We start from the raw sequence: 20,437 nt of genomic DNA on the forward strand, positions 1-20,437 counted from the left end.
GTTTTGACAAACAGTTTGGACCACATGGCGCCTGCCTTCTCTCCGCTCTCCTGGCTGCCTTCCTGGCACATACACTACCCTCCTCATCCTCACATCCCCGAATCCCCGTCCTCATTGACCGTTGGCACATGCCGCCTTCCTTTTGACATCATAAGCAGGTGAGGTGTCTAATATGCCCTTTTATCGAGGCATGCTACAGTAAAACCCCATCACTGTCAAGAGATCACCATGGCCAGTCAGAGGAAAAGCTTTGGCACACGACCAATCAACCGTGGGTTCTGACACAAGACTGGCCAATCACAGCCGTCCACTGCTCCTTTTGCTAACTGGTGCCGATGGTCTCGTGGACGGGAAGCATCCTCCAAAGTTTCTTTCAGGCAGCAGAAAGTCTAGTACCTGCCCTGGACTCAAACTATGAAACTGTATGAGTATAGATTTGTTTGCAATTAAATACTGTATTTACTGTGGTGTTGGTGATATTAATGATGATATTCCAATGTCATTAAAATGATATACAATGACATATAGTTCATATCAGACATCATAGTTGCTTTGCTTTAAGTACCTATTTTGAGGTTATTAATTAAACTCAGGTTAAAACAAGCAGCTTACATTGCAGGTCCATGCACGCTGGACCCTTAACACATCAATTCACACATAAGGTTTCTGCATAGACCTAAGTCACATGCACCTTACATCAAAAGGAACCATCAATAGTTGTCCTAGGAGTAGTCTGTCTCTCCTTCCCGACCAGGTTTCGGCTATATGCTGTCATCAGGGGATTAGACTATGCAGAAACCTTATGTGTGAATTGATGTGTTAAGGGTCCAGTGTGCATGGACCTGCAATGTAAGTTGCTTATTTTAACCTGTACAGTTGTACTAATAAAGTATTAATCCCCTGTTGCATTTTAACTGAGCCTGTGTTGTGGTTTGTTCTGTTGGTGGTGGCCACATCTTGCTTTTGAGCACTGGGTGTCTACAGGCAGCAACAGTGATTGGGGCACAGAGACAGCGCTGATTGTATTTACCTGTTTGTCTGTTCCACTGTGGATTGGAAATATCTCTGGCTGCTACTAAGCTATCCAGCGCTTAATCCATTTCTGTTCATCTGGTGCTCTGTACCATTCTCAGTACAGACTTGAAAGTGTAAGTAAAAGTAGCAGACAGGTAATTATTACTAAGTATTATTTATACAGAGCCGACATCTTCCACAGCGCTGTACAGAGTATATTGTCTTGCCACTTAACTGTCCCTCAGAGGAGCTCACAATCTAATCCCTACCATAGTCATATGTCTGTGTATGTATCGTGTAGTGTATGTATTGCAATCTAGGGCCAATTTAGGGGCAAGCCAGTTAACTTATCTGTATGTTTTTGGGATGTGGGAGGAAACCGGAATGCCTGGAGGAAACTCACACAGACACAGGGAGAACATACAAACTCTGTGCAGATAGTGCCCTGGCTGGGATACAAACTGGGGACAAAGAGCTGCAAGGCGAAAGTGCTAACCACTACACCACCATGCTGCCAACGTATGTAATTTCCTTAGTTAGTACTCTCAGTGCACGTCTTGACCACAACTTTTCACTCTAGTTTGAAAACATTGGTTACTATTTATAAATAATAAAATATTAGATTACAATTACTACAATAAATTAACTACTTTAAAACTATCCCTCAGCCTTTCTTCTACTACCAAATGGCTACATACAGTATTTCCTTCTACAGCGTATTGTACTTTGTGTATAGCAGTTTTACTGTTGTATTGTTTGGATCTGAGTTTAGATTTCTGGTAATAATTAGAAAGTAAACGAATAGAATAGTAACGCGCGCTAAAATTAGACCTTTTATTGTTCAAAAGAATTTTTATTCAAAAATTCTCAACATACAGTACTTTATTCGCATAAAAACATACTACTTCACCATACACTCCCAACACTCATACCCATCACAGAAGGGCCCTTCAGAAAAAAAACGAAAAACAAAAATCAAACAGTAAATTGCACAAAACTTGAAATGGCTGTAGTGTTTTTGAATTGCATCAAAATGAATAAAACCGTTAAAACGACTCCAAAAACGGCCAAAAAACATGTGCAAAGAAGGCAAAGTTCATCTTATTTCCAGCATTAGATCATATGGGCTAGTCAGTTCCTTCATCCCATCTCAATACTCCAGTTATTTTCAGGCTCCCACAATTTAATATATGGGTATCACTCACGTTTCCGCAGTGCAGTCCTTGCCTTACACCAGTCCTTGCCCGGCCTCTAGTCCACTTACCGGTAATCTGTTGTACCTAGATGGACCCCTCCTCAGTATTCCTGTACTCGTTACCTCCGCTGTCGGCTTCTATTCGCTGTATACGTCACTTCCGGTTGTAAAATCCAGAATTCCGCTCGCCGCACATCCGTTCAGCTGATCTGATACACTTCGGTGACGTCACCTAAGACCTTTGGAACTTTGTATTTCTGGTTGCCGCTGCGCGCGAAGCGGCTAACCAAGTTCAGGATCTTTGTAGCAGATTACTGCAAATTTCAGAGTAAACAACGCGTTTCAGCCAATATCGTTGGTCCTCATCAGGAGGATTTAGTCAGGATTGAGTCATTGACTAAATCCTCCTGATGAGGGCCAACAATATTGGCTGAAAGGCGTTGAGGTTTACTCTGAAATTTGCAGTAATCTGCTACAAAGATCCTGAACTTAATTTGCCGCTTAGCGCGCAGCCGCAACCAGAAATACAAAGTTCCAAAGGTCTTAGGTGACGTCACCGAAGTGTATCAGATCAGCTGAACGGATGTGCGGCGAGCGGAACTCTGGATTTTACAACCGGAAGTGACGTATGCAGCGAATAGAAGCCGACAGCGGAGGTAACGAGTACAGGAATACTGAGGAGGGGTCCGTCTAGGTACAACAGATTACCGGTAAGCGGACTAGAGGCCGGGCAAGGACTGGTGTCATGCAAGGACTGCACTGCGGAAACGTGAGTAATACCCATATATTAAATTGTGGGAGCCTGAAAATAACTGGAGTATTGAGATGGGATTAAGGAACTGACTAGCCCATATGATCTAATGCTGGAAATAGGACGAACTTTGCCTTCTTTGCACATGGTTTTTGGGCCGTTTTTGGAGTCGTTTTAACGGTTTTATTGATTTTGATGCAATTCAGAAACACTACAGCCATTTCAAGTTTTGTGCATTTTACTGTTTGATTTTTGTTTTTCGTTTTTTCTGAAGGGCCCTTCTGTGATGGGTATGAGTGTTGGGAGTGTATGGTGAAGTAGTATGTTTTTATGCGAATAAAGTACTGTATGTTGAGAATTTTTGAATAAAAATTCTTTTGAACAATAAAAGGTCTAATTTTAGTGTGCGTTACTATTCTATTTGTTTACTATTGATTGTTTTAAGGGTTGAAGGGATCCCCTTTGTAACACGCAGCTGACATTCCAATAACCACTAAGCGCCAGTTGAGTCATAGAATTCCAATAATTAGAAAGTAGTTTTTAAAGGGAACCTAAACTGAGAGGGATATGGATATTTCCTTTTAAACAATACCAGTTGCCTGGCAGTCCTGCTAATCTTTTTGGCTGCTGTAGTGGCTGAATCACAGACCTGAAATAAGCATGTAGCTAATCCAGTCTGACTTCAGTCAGAGCACATGATCTGCATGCTTGTTCAGGGGCTGTGGATGAAAGCATAAGAGGCACAGGATCAGCAGGTGAGTCAGGAAACCGGTATTATTTTAAAAGGAAAAATCTATATCCTTCTCAGTTTAGATTCCCTTTAAGCCTTGTGGCCCCAGACCTTGCTTATAGATCTTATCCAATGCTGTTAATCCCCACTTCCAAGTCCATAGTATTTTGTAAATAAGGATGTGACACATTATCATTGGAGTAGGGACTAACCAGAGGCAGAAGGACTATTTATCAGTTTGCAATACAAGCTTGGATGGGAGATGAATATAAAAAAAAATACACAATAACATTAGAGGCAAAGCCTTTTCTGAGGACTTAGGCAGACTACACATTTCAAGAAGTGTGGGTAGAATGTTTTGTTGCTTTGTTCATCAGCCTGGCTCCTCCAGTCACTGTGAAGCAAACTGTTCCAGGTAAGGTCCCAATCTTGGTGGGCCAATCTGCTTAAAGAAAACCTGAACTGAAAATTAAAAGTCAAAATAAGCATACACAAGTCATACTTCCCTTCCATGTAGTCTACTCCTCAGTGTCTTTCTCCTGTCCCGCGTCCTGTTTGTTCACTGTGATCAAGGGAATTTTCCGTCCTCCATTTTGAAAATGGCCATTACCTATAACAGCTTTCTGGTCAGCACACAGTTAAACTGTAACATCGCCCACTCGAGTCATAGGGAAACATGGACATTACCTGGTACATCAGTTTTCCTCTCAGCTATAACTTACAGCAACTGATATTTTAATGACAGCAACTGATATATTTCAGATCTGACAAAATATTGTCAGAACTGGAAGGGATTATTGTCAGAAGAAAATGGGGAGCTTCTGAAAGGAACTGATGGCAAGGTAACTATGTAATGTTCATTTGAAGTTACCTCATGTGTTTATTTTAAATATTTTTACTCAGTACAGGTTCTCTTTGACATTTGTACTCAGTTTTATGGAACACCTTTTCTTTTTACCATCTAATAAAATGTTGTTTTCTCCACTACATTTATTAGGGACACATTGCACACTTTTTATAGCAATAACCTTTATTTGCCAACAGGAGCATTATGAAAATGAAGAGTACATTATCCGTGAGGGAGAGGAAGGAAGCACATTTTTTATCATTGCTAAAGGAAAGGTAAGGCACCAATAATGGTTTTGATTGCTTTACTTTATCTATCCTTCCATCTGGTAATCCATCCACAACCATCCATCTCAGTTATATGACTATGATCATGAGTTGGCTACAGGGGCATTTTTAGGCATAAGGGCTCATTCACACCAATGTGCTTCTGTCCGCTTCTGTGTGCTTTTCTTCAGCAACATGTATCCTTCATATGCTGAAAAAAAGCGGACAGAAGCGCACAAAGTGTGAATGAGGCCTAAGCCTTCCAGGACACTCCCTGGAGTGCCATTGCTCCTGGGGGGGGGGGGGGGGGGGGGGGCATACCCCTGATTAAGCCATGCCCCTGAACTAAACCATGCCCCGAACAATGAGTTTTCTTCTGTCCTCCTTTGTGCCTCCGTCTGTCCCCTTGTGCATCAGTCAATCCTCAGTGCCACCTCTGCCCCCTGTGTTTCCCTCTGTGCCTCTTTCTGTCTCCCTTTGTGCCCTGTGAAATGGTGTCCTAGGCAAACAACAACTTTGGGCCTACCCTTGATGGCCACCTATCTTTTTTGGCAAGATTTATTGGGCGTTAGCATAAACTGGGCCCTAGACACTCTCCAGGCCCTTGGCACTTGCCGAAGATACCTTGTGGATGATCCAGCTTTGTGCGTTTCCCTCTGTCCCACTGTGCCTCCTTCTATCCCCTTTGTGTCTCCCTCTGTCCCCTTGTCCCCCTATTTGTTCCCACTCCCCCCCCCCGCGTTCCCTCAGTCCAGTGTGTAAAGGCAGAGTATAGTGCAGCAGAAGCTGTGATCTAACCTCCCCTGTCTGTCTCCTGCTCCCTCTAGTGCTGGAAACTTACTCTCCTCATGTAGTGTGTAATTATGCTAAATGCGTTAGGAGATGCCGGGCACTAAGACAAGTGCTGAGTGGACAGCGACAGCACAGCACTGGAGTCCAGCGGGGAGGTGAGAGCACAGCTTCTGCTGTGCCATACTATGCATTTCAACTGGGGGAGTGCAAGAAGGCTACATGCAAAGAAATGCAACAGGATTGGTGGGTTGTTTGTATCTCAGGGACTCCCTGTATTATGCATCCACCCTATATGGCACAAGGTTTATATTCTCTAGTGTGTGGGCATTTGTGGGTTTTTTTCGGGGGGGGGGGGGGGGGGCAGGACTTCTTGCCTGGCATGACAGAAAGGCTATCAATATGATGGGATGACCCGCATAAAATCAGTTTTGCAGTAAAAAATTTCTCAACATCTTTTGGCATGTTTTTGCAGATAGTTACCTTTAAGAACTTCACACAAATGTTTTCTCCACTGGACATTGATCTGCTATAAGGGACTTTCAGTCATGTGTCACCCATTGTCTTGAATTGCAAAATATTGTAGCTTATTTCTGAATTACTAAACTTACCAGCTCATTGTGGTAAAACACTCATGTCTATTAGGCCTCTTTCAGACGTTCAGCGGTAAATTCACTGCCAGTCAGCTGCTCTTCTGTACTTGCTTTTACTTTCTTACTTGTACTCTTGTTAGTGCTTCATACCGGCTCTGGACATGTGACCTCCCATGGAGTCACATCTAAAAAGTGGCTGCAGCTGTGCTCAGACATGATATGTCATAGTTCTCTGCCGCCGGGTAACGCCACCGGGTGTCAAGCATTGACACATGTCATGTTACAACCGCTGCCATTCATAGGCATTTTAATTTTACCCGAATGGCGCTCGTTGTCAGAAGACGGGATGATGCACTGCCCGACAAGCATGCAGTTCAGTTCAGCCATCTGTCTGGAAGAGGCCTTACTTCTATTTTCTGTAGTTCATGTTTCATAATTATACTGTCCCGATTTAACACTTTTTCCATAAAGTGTATATTCTGTATATATATATATATATATATATATATATATATATATATATATATATATATATATATATGTATATATATATATATGTATATATATATATATGTATATATATATATATATACACACACAAAACACCATTTCATTCCCACAAGCTCTATAGCTGCTACAGAGGGCGCATACTGTCATAGTTATATAAAGATGGAAGTGTGAGTTTCTGAAGTTATGCCATATTGAGAAATGCTTTCTCAACATAACATGTAGCTGAAAGGAGAATATTGCTCTACTGTCATACCACAGGGACATTCTTGGAAAAACATTTCATGCTGAGTTTTCACAAAGTAATTGCTGTGGTATGATTAAGGAACCAGCTTTCACCTTTAACCACCCTGTTATGGTGAATGCAGGTTCCTTGGCATCAAATAACACTTAAATTGTGTTTTTCATTCCACTGACAAGTGTAGAGAAGCTGTCATGTGACATCATGCAGAAGTGGATACTTTATGTAGCAGTGAGATGCTTGGCTTAACATTTCTGTATTATAAATTCTTTAATGCCTACAGAACCTTACAGAACTTAAAATAGGAACTGTTTCAAGGTAAGGCGCTATCTACTGTAACTAGTTGCTGCAATACAAGAATAAGTGGCTGTTCACACTTTTAGCAGCATTTCATGTATGCAGTTTTTATGCAAAATTTCTCATTGTGATTTTTTCCTTGAATTCCCCTGAAATAATTACATAAAATTCCATCTAATTCACATGTTGTCTGCATTTTCAATACAAAAAATTCACAGAATTTCGCAATGCCATTGAGATGCATTCCATTTGCATCAAACTTGTTTTCACAATTTTGTAAATCACACACAATTTTTAATAAGTGCTCTATTTAACAGCAGCGCAGTTAGTTGCTATATAGCTGGATGGTAGGTTTATAGGGGTGGTAGTGCAGTTTCCATGCATTACCCCTCCCATAATACCTCTTACTATTATCTTTATGTTCCTCTCCTCTCAAGCATTTAACCTGTTTTGCTGTTAGTCTTTCCCCTGCCCCTGCCCTCTTGACATCAAATCATTAGGCTGCCTATTCTTGCTGTGGCGCAAAATCCACTGCAAAAGGGAATTGTGCAGCGAATGGATCTGTGACCAATTTGTTCAATATTAACTAATCTTTTATGCTAAACGTCTTTCCAAAGGATCAGTGAGATTTCTCTCTACAGAAAAAATACCCTTTTCCAAAATAATGTGAAATGCACTTGCCCAATAGAAACCTTCTAAAACGGAAGCGTTAAAAGACCGCTATCACAAAAAAAGTTACATTTAAAACACCTGGCAGCGTATAAGACGTCCCCCAACTTTTCCAGTTAAAATATACATTTTGGGATATACTCGCCGTATAAGACTACCCCTCTTGGCTGTTGGTTGGACATTTGTATACTGTGTTGTATGTACTGGTGCTATACTGTATAAACAGGTACAGATACTGGTGCTGTACTGTATGTGGTACCCAGTATACAACAACCAGCTAATCACGGCAAGCGATGTACCTTACCAGCAAGTGGCTGGTTGTTGTATATAAAGCCAGCTTGGGTTGGTCAGCTATTCCTGTCTCCAAGACTATCACCCGTCTGGTCTGCCCTTGTATACTATTACCTCCTTCTTTTCTTCTCTGATCTCGCACATGCGTGCCTGTGGCGCTTCACTGCAGACCTCAGGAGTGAAATCTGAGAGACAGAGAAGGAGGTATGGTAATAGGATACAAGGGCGGGCCAGACAAGTGAAAGAGGCGTATTTTTCTGGGCACAGTGCTGCTCTATCTCTTTGTTCCATACCCCTTCACCTCGTCATTGGAACTGCGTTAAGTGACTTCATTCCACAAATCCTAGTGAGTGGATTTTCTTCTACCATACTTGTACAGCACTGACCTTGCTGCTTTCATATGGTCACCGCATACGGTGGGGATCCGGCCACAGACGTTTTTGAGCTCCCCCCACCGTATGCAGCAACTGCAGATTCTCCAGTCTGGCTCGGGAGTTTCCTATAAGATGACCCTCGACTTTTGAGAAGATTTCCCTGGGTTAAAAAGTAGTCTTATACGCAAGAAAATACATTAAATATATTGGTCTTCTTCTTTTGCTCCACTTTTCTGTGCAGCAATCTACCCCATTTCTTCTTTCCTAGAAACTTACAGAATGAACATTTCTTCTTTCCTAGAAACTTACAGAATTAACATTATACACTGGTTGATTAAATCATTAAAATAACAGTACTTTCAGAATCAATATACTATAAATTTTATTTAGGGGAATCTGAGTGTTTATGGTGTGAAATTTAGTTTAATAATAAAGCCACCCATAGCTGTTCATTTAAAGGTTCACTTATAATGTTTTCTTAGCCTGTATTTCTGTAACGAGCTTCCCCTGCTTTATATTCTTTGGCAAAATACAGCAAAAAAGCTGATTGTAACAAAATTAGTCAAAACATATGTGAAAATTGAGTGCTCGTATTCCGTATAATGCAAGTGCTCAGGTACAATAATATTATGCTTAGTGAAGTGATTTACATTGGACAACTTTCAGCACTGCTATATCTGATTTTCCCGATCACACAAAATTGAACAATTAAGTCCAGCATTGGTTTAACTGATTATTATGTATGCAATGTTGACATTACACTGCCATGCCAACAGGGGAAGGCATGGAACATAAAATATATATTAAACATTAAGGGGAAGCAAAATATATATATAAAGTATGTAGGTAACTGCGTATAAAAAGCACACATTTGTTCTTTACCATAAGATGGCAGGAGTGTTTCAATTCTCATCTTCTACAATAGAGCATGACTGTAGTGATGTCTCATACTTTGCAGACTGTAGTGATGTCTCAACTTTTTTCTCATCTACTTTTCAATACTAGGAAGGAGTGGAAACAATTCTTAAAATTGACTTTGCAGTAAACATACAGACAATTTCACATAGATTTTTTTAATGCAGATCTTCAAGTGAGTTTTCAGAAGCCCTTTAATGGTCCTTAGCGCCTCCGCCTTGTTTTGGCTACAAAGTAGAAGTCTTTAAAGGGAAGCTTAAAGAGGAACTTTAGCGAAAAAGGGAAAAAATAAATGAATACATTGCAAAGTGAGAAGTCAAAAAATAGAAGAGAGATCAAGAAATTATTTATATTCGCCATGTAATTTGTTCATATTGTTTGAACCACAATCAGCCTGCACATAATCATTTTTACTCCTGGCAGACAGCCAGACAGCACCAACTGCTATTATCTATAACCACATCCCAACAATGCGATAGGCTAAAAGGTAATTTTATATATACAGTGGCTTGCAAAAGTATTCGGCCCCCTTGAAGTTTTCCACATTTTGTCACATTACTGCCACAAACATGAATCAATTTTATTGGAATTCCACGTGAAAGACCAATACAAAGTGGTGTACACGTGAGAAGTGGAACGGAAATCATATATGATTCCAAACATTTTTTACAAATCAATAACTGCAAAATGGGGCGTGCATAATTATTCAGCCCCCTTTGGTCTGAGTGCAGTCAGTTGCCCATAGACATTGCCTGATGAGCGCTAATGACTAAATAGAGTGCACCTGTGTGTAATCTAATATCAGTACAAATACAGCTGCTCTGTGACGGCCTCAGAGGTTGTCTAAGAATCTTGGGAGCAACAACACCATGAAGTCCAAAGAACACACCAGACAGGTCAGGGATAAAGTTATTGAGAAATTTAAAGCAGGCTTAGGCTACAAAAAGATTTCCAAAGCCTTGAACATCCCATGGAGCACTGTTCAAGCCATCATTCAGAAATGGAAGGAGTATGGAACAACTGTAAACCTACAAAGACAAGGCCGTCCACCTAAACTCACAGGCCGAACAAGGAGAGCGCTAATCAGAAATGCAGTTAAGAGGCCCATGGTGACTGTGGACGAGCTGCAGAGATCTACAGCTCAGGTGGGAGACTCTGTCCATAGGACAACTATTAGTCGTGCACTGCACAAAGTTGGCTCTTATGGAAGAGTGACAAGAAGAAAGCCATTGTTAACAGAAGAGCATAAGAAGTCCCATTTGCAGTTTGCCACAAGCCATGTGGAGGACACAGCAAACGTGGAAGAAGGTGCTCTGGTCGGATGAGACCAAAATGGAACTTTTTGGCCAAAATGCAAAACGCTATGTGTGGCAGAAAACTAACACTGCACATCACCCAGAACACACCATCCCCACTGTCAAATATGATGGTGGCAGCATCATGCTCTGGGGTTGCTTCTCTTCAGCAGGGACAGGGAAGCTGGTCAAAGTTGATAGGAAGATGGATGGAGCCAAATACCGGGCAATCTTGGAAGAAAAGCTCTTGGAGTCTGCAAAAGACTTGAGACTGGGGCGGAGGTTCACCTTCCAGCAGGACAACGACCCTAAACATAAAGCCAGGGCAACAATGGAATGGTTTAAAACAAAACATATCCATGTGTTAGAATGGCCCAGTCAAAGTCCAGATCTAAATCCAATTGAGAATCTGTGGCAAGATCTGAAAACTGCTGTTCACAAACGCTGTCCATCTAATCTGACTGAGCCTCAGCTGTTTTGCAAAGAAGAATGAGCAAGGATTTCAGTCTCTAGATGTGCAAAGCTGGTAGAGACATACCCTAAAAGACTGGCAGCTGTAATTGTAGCAAAAGGTGGTTCTACAAAGTATTGACTCAGGGGGCTGAATAATTACGCACACCCCACTTTGCAGTTATTGATTTGTAAAAAATGTTTGGAATAGTGTATGATTTTCGTTCCACTTCTCATGTGTACACCACTTTGTATTGGTCTTTCACGTGAAATTCCAATAAAATTGATTCATGTTTGTGGCAGTAATTTGACTAAATGTGGAAAACTTCAAGGGGGCTGAAAACTTTTGCAAGCCACTGTATATATATATATATAGTGATACTGGTTGCTTGGCAGTTGGAAACAGCTGTTATTTCCCACAATGCAACAAGGATCAGGAAACTGTCAGGACCTAGATCCTGACATCACATTGTGGGAGGGGTTTCACCACAATATCAACCATACAGAGCCCCTTGATGGTCTATTCGAGAAAAGGTAAGGAGTTAATATTCAGCTAAGCAACTGACAGTTCTTCTCTAGTCAGGACCCAGTCAGACTATAGCATCCCAAACTGATAAGGGATTACAGCCATGATCTTAGACCATTTATTTAGCTGCCAGCCATCTGCGATGCCTTTACACTATTTATTTATTTTATTTGTATTAACTATCTGTTTTGATACAGTGTGAGTGACTACCACTGCACTGTACCTTATTATGTTATCTGTGAACATGTAGGTATTCGCTGATGAATGGCATCTCAGAATTGGTGTGTAGAACTTATATTAGGTCTGCTGGGTATAGGGAGTGGCTGAGAGACCCGGAACATCTCATTGGGTGTATGAACGACAAACTCCCGCCTACACCAGATGCAGCTATGATGTCAGTGTGATGTCAGGGATGCTTCCAGCAGCTTGGGGAGTGTACAGCGTGTCTGGTCCTTCCACTTAAAGTGAGCTACAATAGGTTTAGGTCCATGAATGTTGCCTGATGGGCAGTGAATAGCTGATTTAGCCCTGATCAGTGATTGGTTTATATATTGCATGTTATGAGTATAAATAGGAAATGCATTATATTAGACAACATTAGGCATCTGTATAGGGTTCAGAAAGGAGCTACCTCCATCGCTAGAAAATGTCACTATGTAACAACCATTTCCCGCATAAAAGAGCATACATTTCAGAGATGGTGGCGGCCTTATCTTGTCTTTAGGTAATTACAGCCATACCATACTTTGCTCTCAGAAGCCCAGTCCTCTGCCATGAGAGGATAGATTAAAACAAAGTCAATAGTTCATATATTTGAGCACTCTGACTGAGACCAGTCTTTTCATTGAGCTGAGACAAAACAATTACCCATATATACTTGCATATAAGCCGACCCGCGTATAAGCCGAGGTACCCACTTTCCCCTCAGAAACCAGGCAAAAGTGATTGACTCACCTATAAGCCCCCTCATCAGTATAGCCCCCTCCCCATAACCAGATGTGCCCCAAGCATGATACAGCTGTGTCTCAAGACGCCACTAGATGACATCATAGATTTGGGACACAGCGATTGCCACATAGAAAGAATCCCCAATCATTGCACTGCTGACAAGTTGCTTGCACTCCCCACTCCACAAGCCAGGGGACACAGTCTTGAGCAGTGCACTTTGCACACCATTTTGCAGGGGATGGTGGCCACGGACACAGCAGGGAGCAAGCTGGCAAGAGAAGGATTACTAGTGCATGATCCTTACGCTCCTCCGCCAGAAACAAAACCTGCTCCATCGTCCTTTCTGCTCCACTGACTCGTATATAAGCCGAGGGGGTAACTTTTCAGCACATTTTTGTGCTGAAAAATTAGACTTACATGCAAGTATTAATTTCAATCAAAAAGAAAAACTGGCACTGCGGTCGTGGGACTGATACAGGGTAGTGTTGGGCGAACAGTGTTCGCCACTGTTCGGGTTCTGCAAAACATCACCCTGTTCGGGTGATGTTCGAGTTCGGCCGAACACCTGACGGTGCTCGGCCAAACCGTTCGGCCGATTGGCCGAACGGGTCACGTGGTTCGGGCCCGAACGCGCTCTGATTGGCCGAACGGTCACGTGGTTCGGGTAAATAAATACCCGAACCACGTCATATCTCCGCCATTTCTCTGTGGGTTTAGCTTTGGGTAGGCAGGCAGGGTAGTTCGCTCTCCAGCCACGCTAGCCAGGGTCCCCCCCAGTCATTGTGTGTCGCTGCTGGGAACAGTAGTACACCGCTCGCTCAGCCACACTATATATATAGCATTGTTTACTGCCACTGTGTACCTCGCTCAGCCACGCTATATATAGCATTGTGTTTTCTGACACTCTGTGTACGCGGCTTAGCCTGGCTATATAGCATTGTGTGTACTGCCACTGTGCACCTCGCTCAGCCACGCTATATATAGCATTGTGTTTTCTGACACTCTGTGTACATGGCTTAGCCTGACTATATAGCATTGTGTGTACTGCCACTGTGCACCTCGCTCAGCCACGCTATATATAGCATTGTGTTTTCTGACACTCTGTGTACACGGCTTAGCCTGACTATATAGCATTGTGTGTACTGCCACTGTGCACCTCGCTCAGCCACGCTATATATAGCATTGTGTTTACTGCCACTCTGTGTACACCGCTCAGCCAGACTATATACCATTGATTACTGACACTCTGTGTACACCGCTCAGCCAGACTATATACCATTGTTTACTGACACTCTGTGTACACCGCTCAGCCAGACTATATACCATTGTTTACTGACACTCTGTGTACACTGCTCAGCCAGACTATATACCATTGTTTACTGACACTCTGTGTACACCGCTCAGCCAGACTATATACCATTGTTTACTGACACTCTGTGTACACCGCTCAGCCAGACTATATACCATTGTTTACTGACACTCTGTGTACACCGCTCAGCCAGACTATATACCATTGTTTACTGACACTCTGTGTACACCGCTCAGCCAGACTATATACCATTGTTTACTGACACTCTGTGTACACCGCTCAGCCAGACTATATACCATTGTTTACTGACACTCTGTGTACACCGCTCAGCCAGACTATATACCATTGTTTACTGACACGCTGTGTACACCGCTCAGCCAGACTATATACCATTGTTTACTGACACTCTGTGTACACCGCTCAGCCAGATTATATAGCATTGTTTACTGACACTCTGTGTACACCGCTCAGCCAGACTATATTGCAATGTTTACTGACACTCTGTGTACACCGCTCAGCCAGACTATATTGCATTGTTTACTGACACTCTGTGTACACCGCTCAGCCAGACTATATACCATTGTTTACTGACACTCTGTGTACACCGCTCAGCCAGACTATATACCATTGTTTACTGACACTCTGTGTACACCGCTCAGCCAGACTATATACCATTGTTTACTGACACTCTGTGTACACCGCTCAGCCAGACTATATACCATTGTTTACTGACACTCTGTGTACACCGCTCAGCCAGACTATATACCATTGTTTACTGACACTCTGTGTACACCGCTCAGCCAGATTATATAGCATTGTTTACTGACACTCTGTGTACACCGCTCAGCCAGACTATATTGCATTGTTTACTGACACTCTGTGTACACCGCTCAGCCAGACTATATACCATTGTTTACTGACACTCTGTGTACACCGCTCAGCCAGACTATATACCATTGTTTACTGACACTCTGTGTACACCGCTCAGCCAGACTATATACCATTGTTTACTGACACTCTGTGTACACTGCTCAGCCAGACTATATACCATTGTTTACTGCCACTCTGATTCTGCTGGGAACAGTAGTACACCGCTCGCTCAGCCAGACTATATAGCATTGTGTTTACTGCCACTCTGTGTACACCGCTCAGCCACACTATATAGCATTGCGTACTCTGCCAGTCAGTGTGTATATTGCTGGGATTAGTAATACTCCACTCACCGTCAACCACTATATGAGCTCAACATGAGTTCCCCAGAGACCTCCGCTGTGAGCAGCACTCCCAACAACAGCAACAGCCAACGCCCCACGCAAGCTCTAACATCCACCCCAGCAGCCAGTGGTCAGCAGCAGCCCTCCCCGGAGGAGAACGTTGTGTCCATCGGTCCGTCGCCAGAGCGATTAATGAGGGCTGCCATTGAGGAGATGATGGGGCCTGATGTGGAGGAGGAGGTCTGGCTCAGGCCAGCATCCCAAGTTAATGTTGAGGACGATGAGGGGTCTGTGTCTGGGGATGTTGGGGTGGCAGAGGTGGTGGGTGGGTCAGACTCAGGAGAAGAGTTGTATGATGAGGATGATGATCGGGACCATCTGTATGTGCCTCAGAGTCCGACCCCGGAAAACATGTTGTATCGTGTGTTTAGGTACTAAAATCTGCGTTCCCTCCCAGTAGTGTTGGGCGAACAGTGTTTGCCACTGTTCGGGTTCTGCAGAACATCACCCTGTTCGGGGTGACTATATAGCAGACTATATAGCATTGTGTTTAATGCCACTCTGTGTACACGGCTCAGCCACACTATATAGCATTGTGTTTACTTCCACTCTGTGTCTGCTGGGAACAGTAGTACACCGCTCACCCGCCACTGTATAGCATTGTGCTCTGTGTCGCTGCTGACAATAGTGGTACACCGCTCACCCACCACTGTATAGCATTTCTGTACTGCCACTGTACTGCTGCCAGTCAGCGTGTACTTTAAGGATAAGTGAAATGAGGAAGAAATCCGGTGAAAGAGGGAGGGGCAAGGGAAGAGGTGTTTCCCCTGACGGTTCACGTACAGGCCACAGGGGAGCACCCAAGAAAACCCACTCAATACCGCCCATGTTGTCCAGGACAACAACCCTCACAGATCCAAAAGAACAGGACCAGATAATTACTTGGATGACCTCTCAAGCGTCCAGCAGTGGGTTAAGCAGCACCAGCACATCACGCACGAGGTCTGAGTCCTCCGCCAGTTACAAGGAGCCAGTGGGCACAAAGCTGACACAACCGGCAGCGACACCACGCACACAACTGCCAGATAACCAGACGACGTTGGAGTGAGCTGCGCAGAGGTTGTTCTGGGGAGCTCTACTCCACGGCGGCGGCCCCCCACAATGACATATGACGAGTTTGAGGAGATGGAAGAGGAGGGTATGGACAATGTGGACATAGACCCAGATTTTGTTTGTGAACGAGAACATCGCCGTCGTAGCAGCAGCACAGATGAGTCTGTTGAGGAACCCACTGCTGCACGAGTTCGCCTTGTGCCACAAGGTAGGCGGCGCGCAATTTCAGGCACCGCAAGCATGGAAGTTCAAGTGAGACGCAAAAGAGGCGCAAACAGAAATCGCCAGCAAGGCAGGTGCTCCAAAGTCTGGGCTTTCTTTGAAGACTGCACTGAGGATGTTACCATGGCGATTTGCAAGGTGTGCAAGACCCGCCTGAGCAGGGGGAAAAGTATTAACAACCTCTCCACCACCAGCATGAGCCGCCACATTCTATCCAAACATCCCACTCTGTGGGCAAACGCGGCAGGACAGGGTACCACCAGCAACACTGCCTCCCTTGGGTTCACCAGACTCACCACCAGACCCGCCTCAGCAGCAGCAGTAGCTTAGCCATTGCGTGGTTCACAACATTCACAAACATCAGACGATGCTGACACTGTCACTTTCCGGACTAGTGCTCTTGAGGTCTCCCAGTGTTCATCAAACACAACAACAAACAGCCCTTCGGGGTGCAGCCCTACGGTTGAGTTGTCTGTCTCTGAGATGTTTGAGCGCAAGAGGAAATTGCCAGCAAATGACCCCTGGGCCGTGGCAGTAACAGCCAGCCAGCATAGCCAAGGTTCTGGCCTGCGAAATGCTGCCATATCGAGTGGTGGAGACAAACAGCTTCAAGGGCATGATGTCAGTGGCCATCCCACGTTACGTGGTTCCCAGCCGCTACCACTTTGCGCGCTCTGCAGTGCCTGAGTTGCATGAGCACGTGGTCAGCTAAATAACCCGAAGCTTGAAGAATGCTGTTGCCTGCAAGGTTCACTTCACCACTGACACCTGGACGAGTGCGTTCGGCCAGGGTCGATACATCTCCCTTACCGCGCACTGGGTGAACCTTGTGGAGCCTGGCAGCGATTCCTCACCTGCTACGGCGCGGGTGTTGCCCACGCCGCAAACAGCTGCACCGCCGTCCCTCCCACTGGATAACAACAGCAGCACCTACCTCTCTGACTCCTTCTCCTCCAACGCATCTCAAAGCTGTACCTCATCCGGAAACGCTAACCCAGCACCAGCAGCAGTAGGATCGTGGAAGCAGTGCAGCACAGCTGTTGGCATGCGTCAGCAAGCGTTGCTGAAGCTGATCTGCCTTGGGGATAAGCAGCACACAGGGGAGGAAATTTGGAGGGGAATAAAGGAACAGACGGATTTGTGGCTGGCACCGCTGGACCTGAAACCGGACATGAAGCTAGACACCTGGCACGAACTGGCAATGTACGCAATAGAGGTGCTGGCTTGCCCGGCAGCTAGCGTTATGTCGGAACGCTGTTTCAGTGCTGCCGGAGGCATCGTCACAGATCGGCGTATCCGCCTCTCCACAGAAAATGCAGACCGTCTGACTCAAATTAAAATGAATCAATCCTGGATTGGAAACGACTACGCAACACTCCAGGACCCCAACCAAGTAACATGACCAATGAACATCTGGGATGGTTTAGCGTTTCGGGTCCCTGTTTATTGAACCTCTCATCTGTATTACATTTATGACTGCATGGCGGCAAAAAGCATTGCTGCTATATCCGCACGCTTTTTGTCCTCATGCAAGGCCTGGGTTGTTGTGTCTCAAAAAGCATGGCCTTCTTCTCCTCCTGCGCCTGCTCCTGTTCCATCACGTGTGCTGCTGCTGCTGGGTTAGCGTTGCCGCCCGGTCCCTGTTTATTGAACCTCTTATCTTACATTTATGACTGCATGCATGGCGGTAAAAAGCATGCTATACGCACGCTTTTTGTCCTCATGCAAGGCCTGGGTTGTTGTGTCTCACAAAGCGTGGCCTTCTCCTCCTGCGCCTCCTCCTGTTCCATCACGTGTGCTGCTGCTGCTGCTGCTGGGTTAGCGTTGCCGGTCCCTGTTTATGGAACCTCTTATCTTTATTACATTTATGACTGCATGGCGGTACAAAGCATGCTATCCGCACGCTTTTTGTCCTCATGCAAGGCCTGGGTTGTTGTGTCTCACAAAGCGTGGCCTTCTCCTCCTGCGCCTCCTCCTGTTCCATCACGTGTGCTGCTGCTGCTGCTGCTGGGTTAGCGTTGCCGGTCCCTGTTTATGGAACCTCTTATCTTTATTACATTTATGACTGCATGGCGGTACAAAGCATGCTATCCGCACGCTTTTTGTCCTCATGCAAGGCCTGGGTTGTTGTGTCTCACAAAGCGTGGCCTTCTCCTCCTGCGCCTCCTCCTGTTCCATCACGTCTGCTGCTGCTGGGTTAGCGTTGCCGCGTGGTCCCTGTTTATTGAACCACTTATCTTTATTACATTTATGACTGCATGGCGGTACAAAGCATGCTATCCGCACGCTTCTTGTCCTCATGCAAGGCCTGGGTTGTTGTGTCTCACAAAGCGTGGCCTTCTCCTCCTGCGCCTCCTCCTGTTCCATCACGTCTGCTGCTGCTGGGTTAGCGTTGCCGCGTGGTCCCTGTTCATTGAACCACTTATCTTTATTACATTTATGACTGCATGGCGGTACAAAGCATGCTATCCGCACGCTTCTTGTCCTCATGCAAGGCCTGGGTTGTTGTGTCTCAAAGCGTGGCCTTCTCCTCCTGCGCCACCCTCCTCCTGTTCCATCACGTGTGCTGCTGCTGGGTTAGCGTTACCGGTCCCTTTTCCTGGAACCTCTTATATGTATTACATTTATGACTGCATGCCGACAAAAAGCATGTTACCTGTGCAAAGAAAACAGACATTTCCCGCATTTAAAAGACAGTTTTCCCTTTGAAACTTTAAAATCGATTTTCTCAAAAACTATAAGCTCTTTTTGCTAAAAAAATTTTTCCTCTTGTACCCACTCCCAAGGTGCACATACCCTGTAAATTTGGGGTATGTAGCATGTAAGGAGGCTTTACAAAGCACAAAAGTTCGGGTCCCCATTGACTTCCATTATGTTCGGAGTTCGGGTCGAACACCCGAACATCGCGGCCATGTTCGGCCTGTTCGGCCCGAACCCGAACATCTAGATGTTCGCCCAACACTAATACAGGGATGGTTATCAGGTCAGGAGGGATCAGAGTATTGACCTTCTGTGTGCTCAGGATGCTGAAGTGAACATCAAACATATATAAAGCAGAGAGATTGATTCATCCGGCACTACGTATGATGGTTAAGCATGTCTGTCATTTGGTATTGTATATACAAAAACAACATACCCTTCTATTGCATGCTGTGGGGCAGTGTGGGAGCAGCAGTCCGCCTGACAGCTGTTTCACTCGAAAACGAGCTTCTTCTGAGGCTCCGTGCACCTCAGATGGATACAATAAATGACAGACATGCTTAACCTTCATACGTAGTGCCAGATTAATCAATCTCTCTGCTTTACATGCAAGTATATACAGTAATCAGTTTTTTTTAAGTTTTTAACCACTTCCCGACCGCCCACTACACAGGGGCGGCGGGGAAGTGGAGCCCTTCAGGACGGCCTCACCCACAGAGGCGGCGGTCCATTTAAGGGCATGGGCGGAGCGATCGCGTCATCCGTGACGCGATCCTCCGCCGGCGCCTGTCACCGCTCGCTCGCCGCAACATCCCGCCGGCTATACGGAAGCGCCGGCGGGATGTTAACCCCGCGATCGCCGCATACAAAGTGTATAATACACTTTGTAATCTTTACAAAGTGTATTATACAGGCTGCCTCCTGCCCTGGTGGTCCCAGTGTCCGAGGGACCACCAGGGCAGGCTGCAGCCACCCTAGTCTGCACCCAAGCACACTGATTTCTCCCCCCCCCTGCCCCAGATCGCCCACAGCACCCATCAGACCCCCCCCTGCCCACCCCCCAGACCCCTGTTTGCACCCAATCACCCCCCTAATCACCCATCAATCACTCCCTGTCACTATCTGTCAACGCTATTTTTTTTTTTATCCCCCCCCTGCTCCCTGCCCCCTCCTGATCACCC

At 45.0% G+C, this 20,437-nt stretch overlaps 1 protein-coding gene across 5 annotated transcripts in view; it reads left to right on the top strand.

Annotated features, from left to right (window-relative positions):
• The window catches only part of PRKG2 (protein kinase cGMP-dependent 2), a 203,659-nt gene that overhangs the window by 122,593 nt on the left and 60,629 nt on the right, over positions 1-20,437 (top strand). For all 5 annotated transcript variants that reach the window (XR_011020470.1, XM_068233649.1, XM_068233648.1 and 2 more), the window contains one exon: positions 4,735-4,812. Coding sequence is in view for 4 of the 5 variants with exons in the window: in XM_068233649.1 (XP_068089750.1) it covers positions 4,735-4,812 (78 nt within the window). In the remaining variant the exon portion in view is untranslated. The remainder of the gene's footprint in view (positions 1-4,734; positions 4,813-20,437) is intronic.

The sequence above is a fragment of the Hyperolius riggenbachi genome, chromosome 1 (assembly GCF_040937935.1).
Source record: "Hyperolius riggenbachi isolate aHypRig1 chromosome 1, aHypRig1.pri, whole genome shotgun sequence".
NCBI lineage: Eukaryota > Metazoa > Chordata > Amphibia > Anura > Hyperoliidae > Hyperolius > Hyperolius riggenbachi.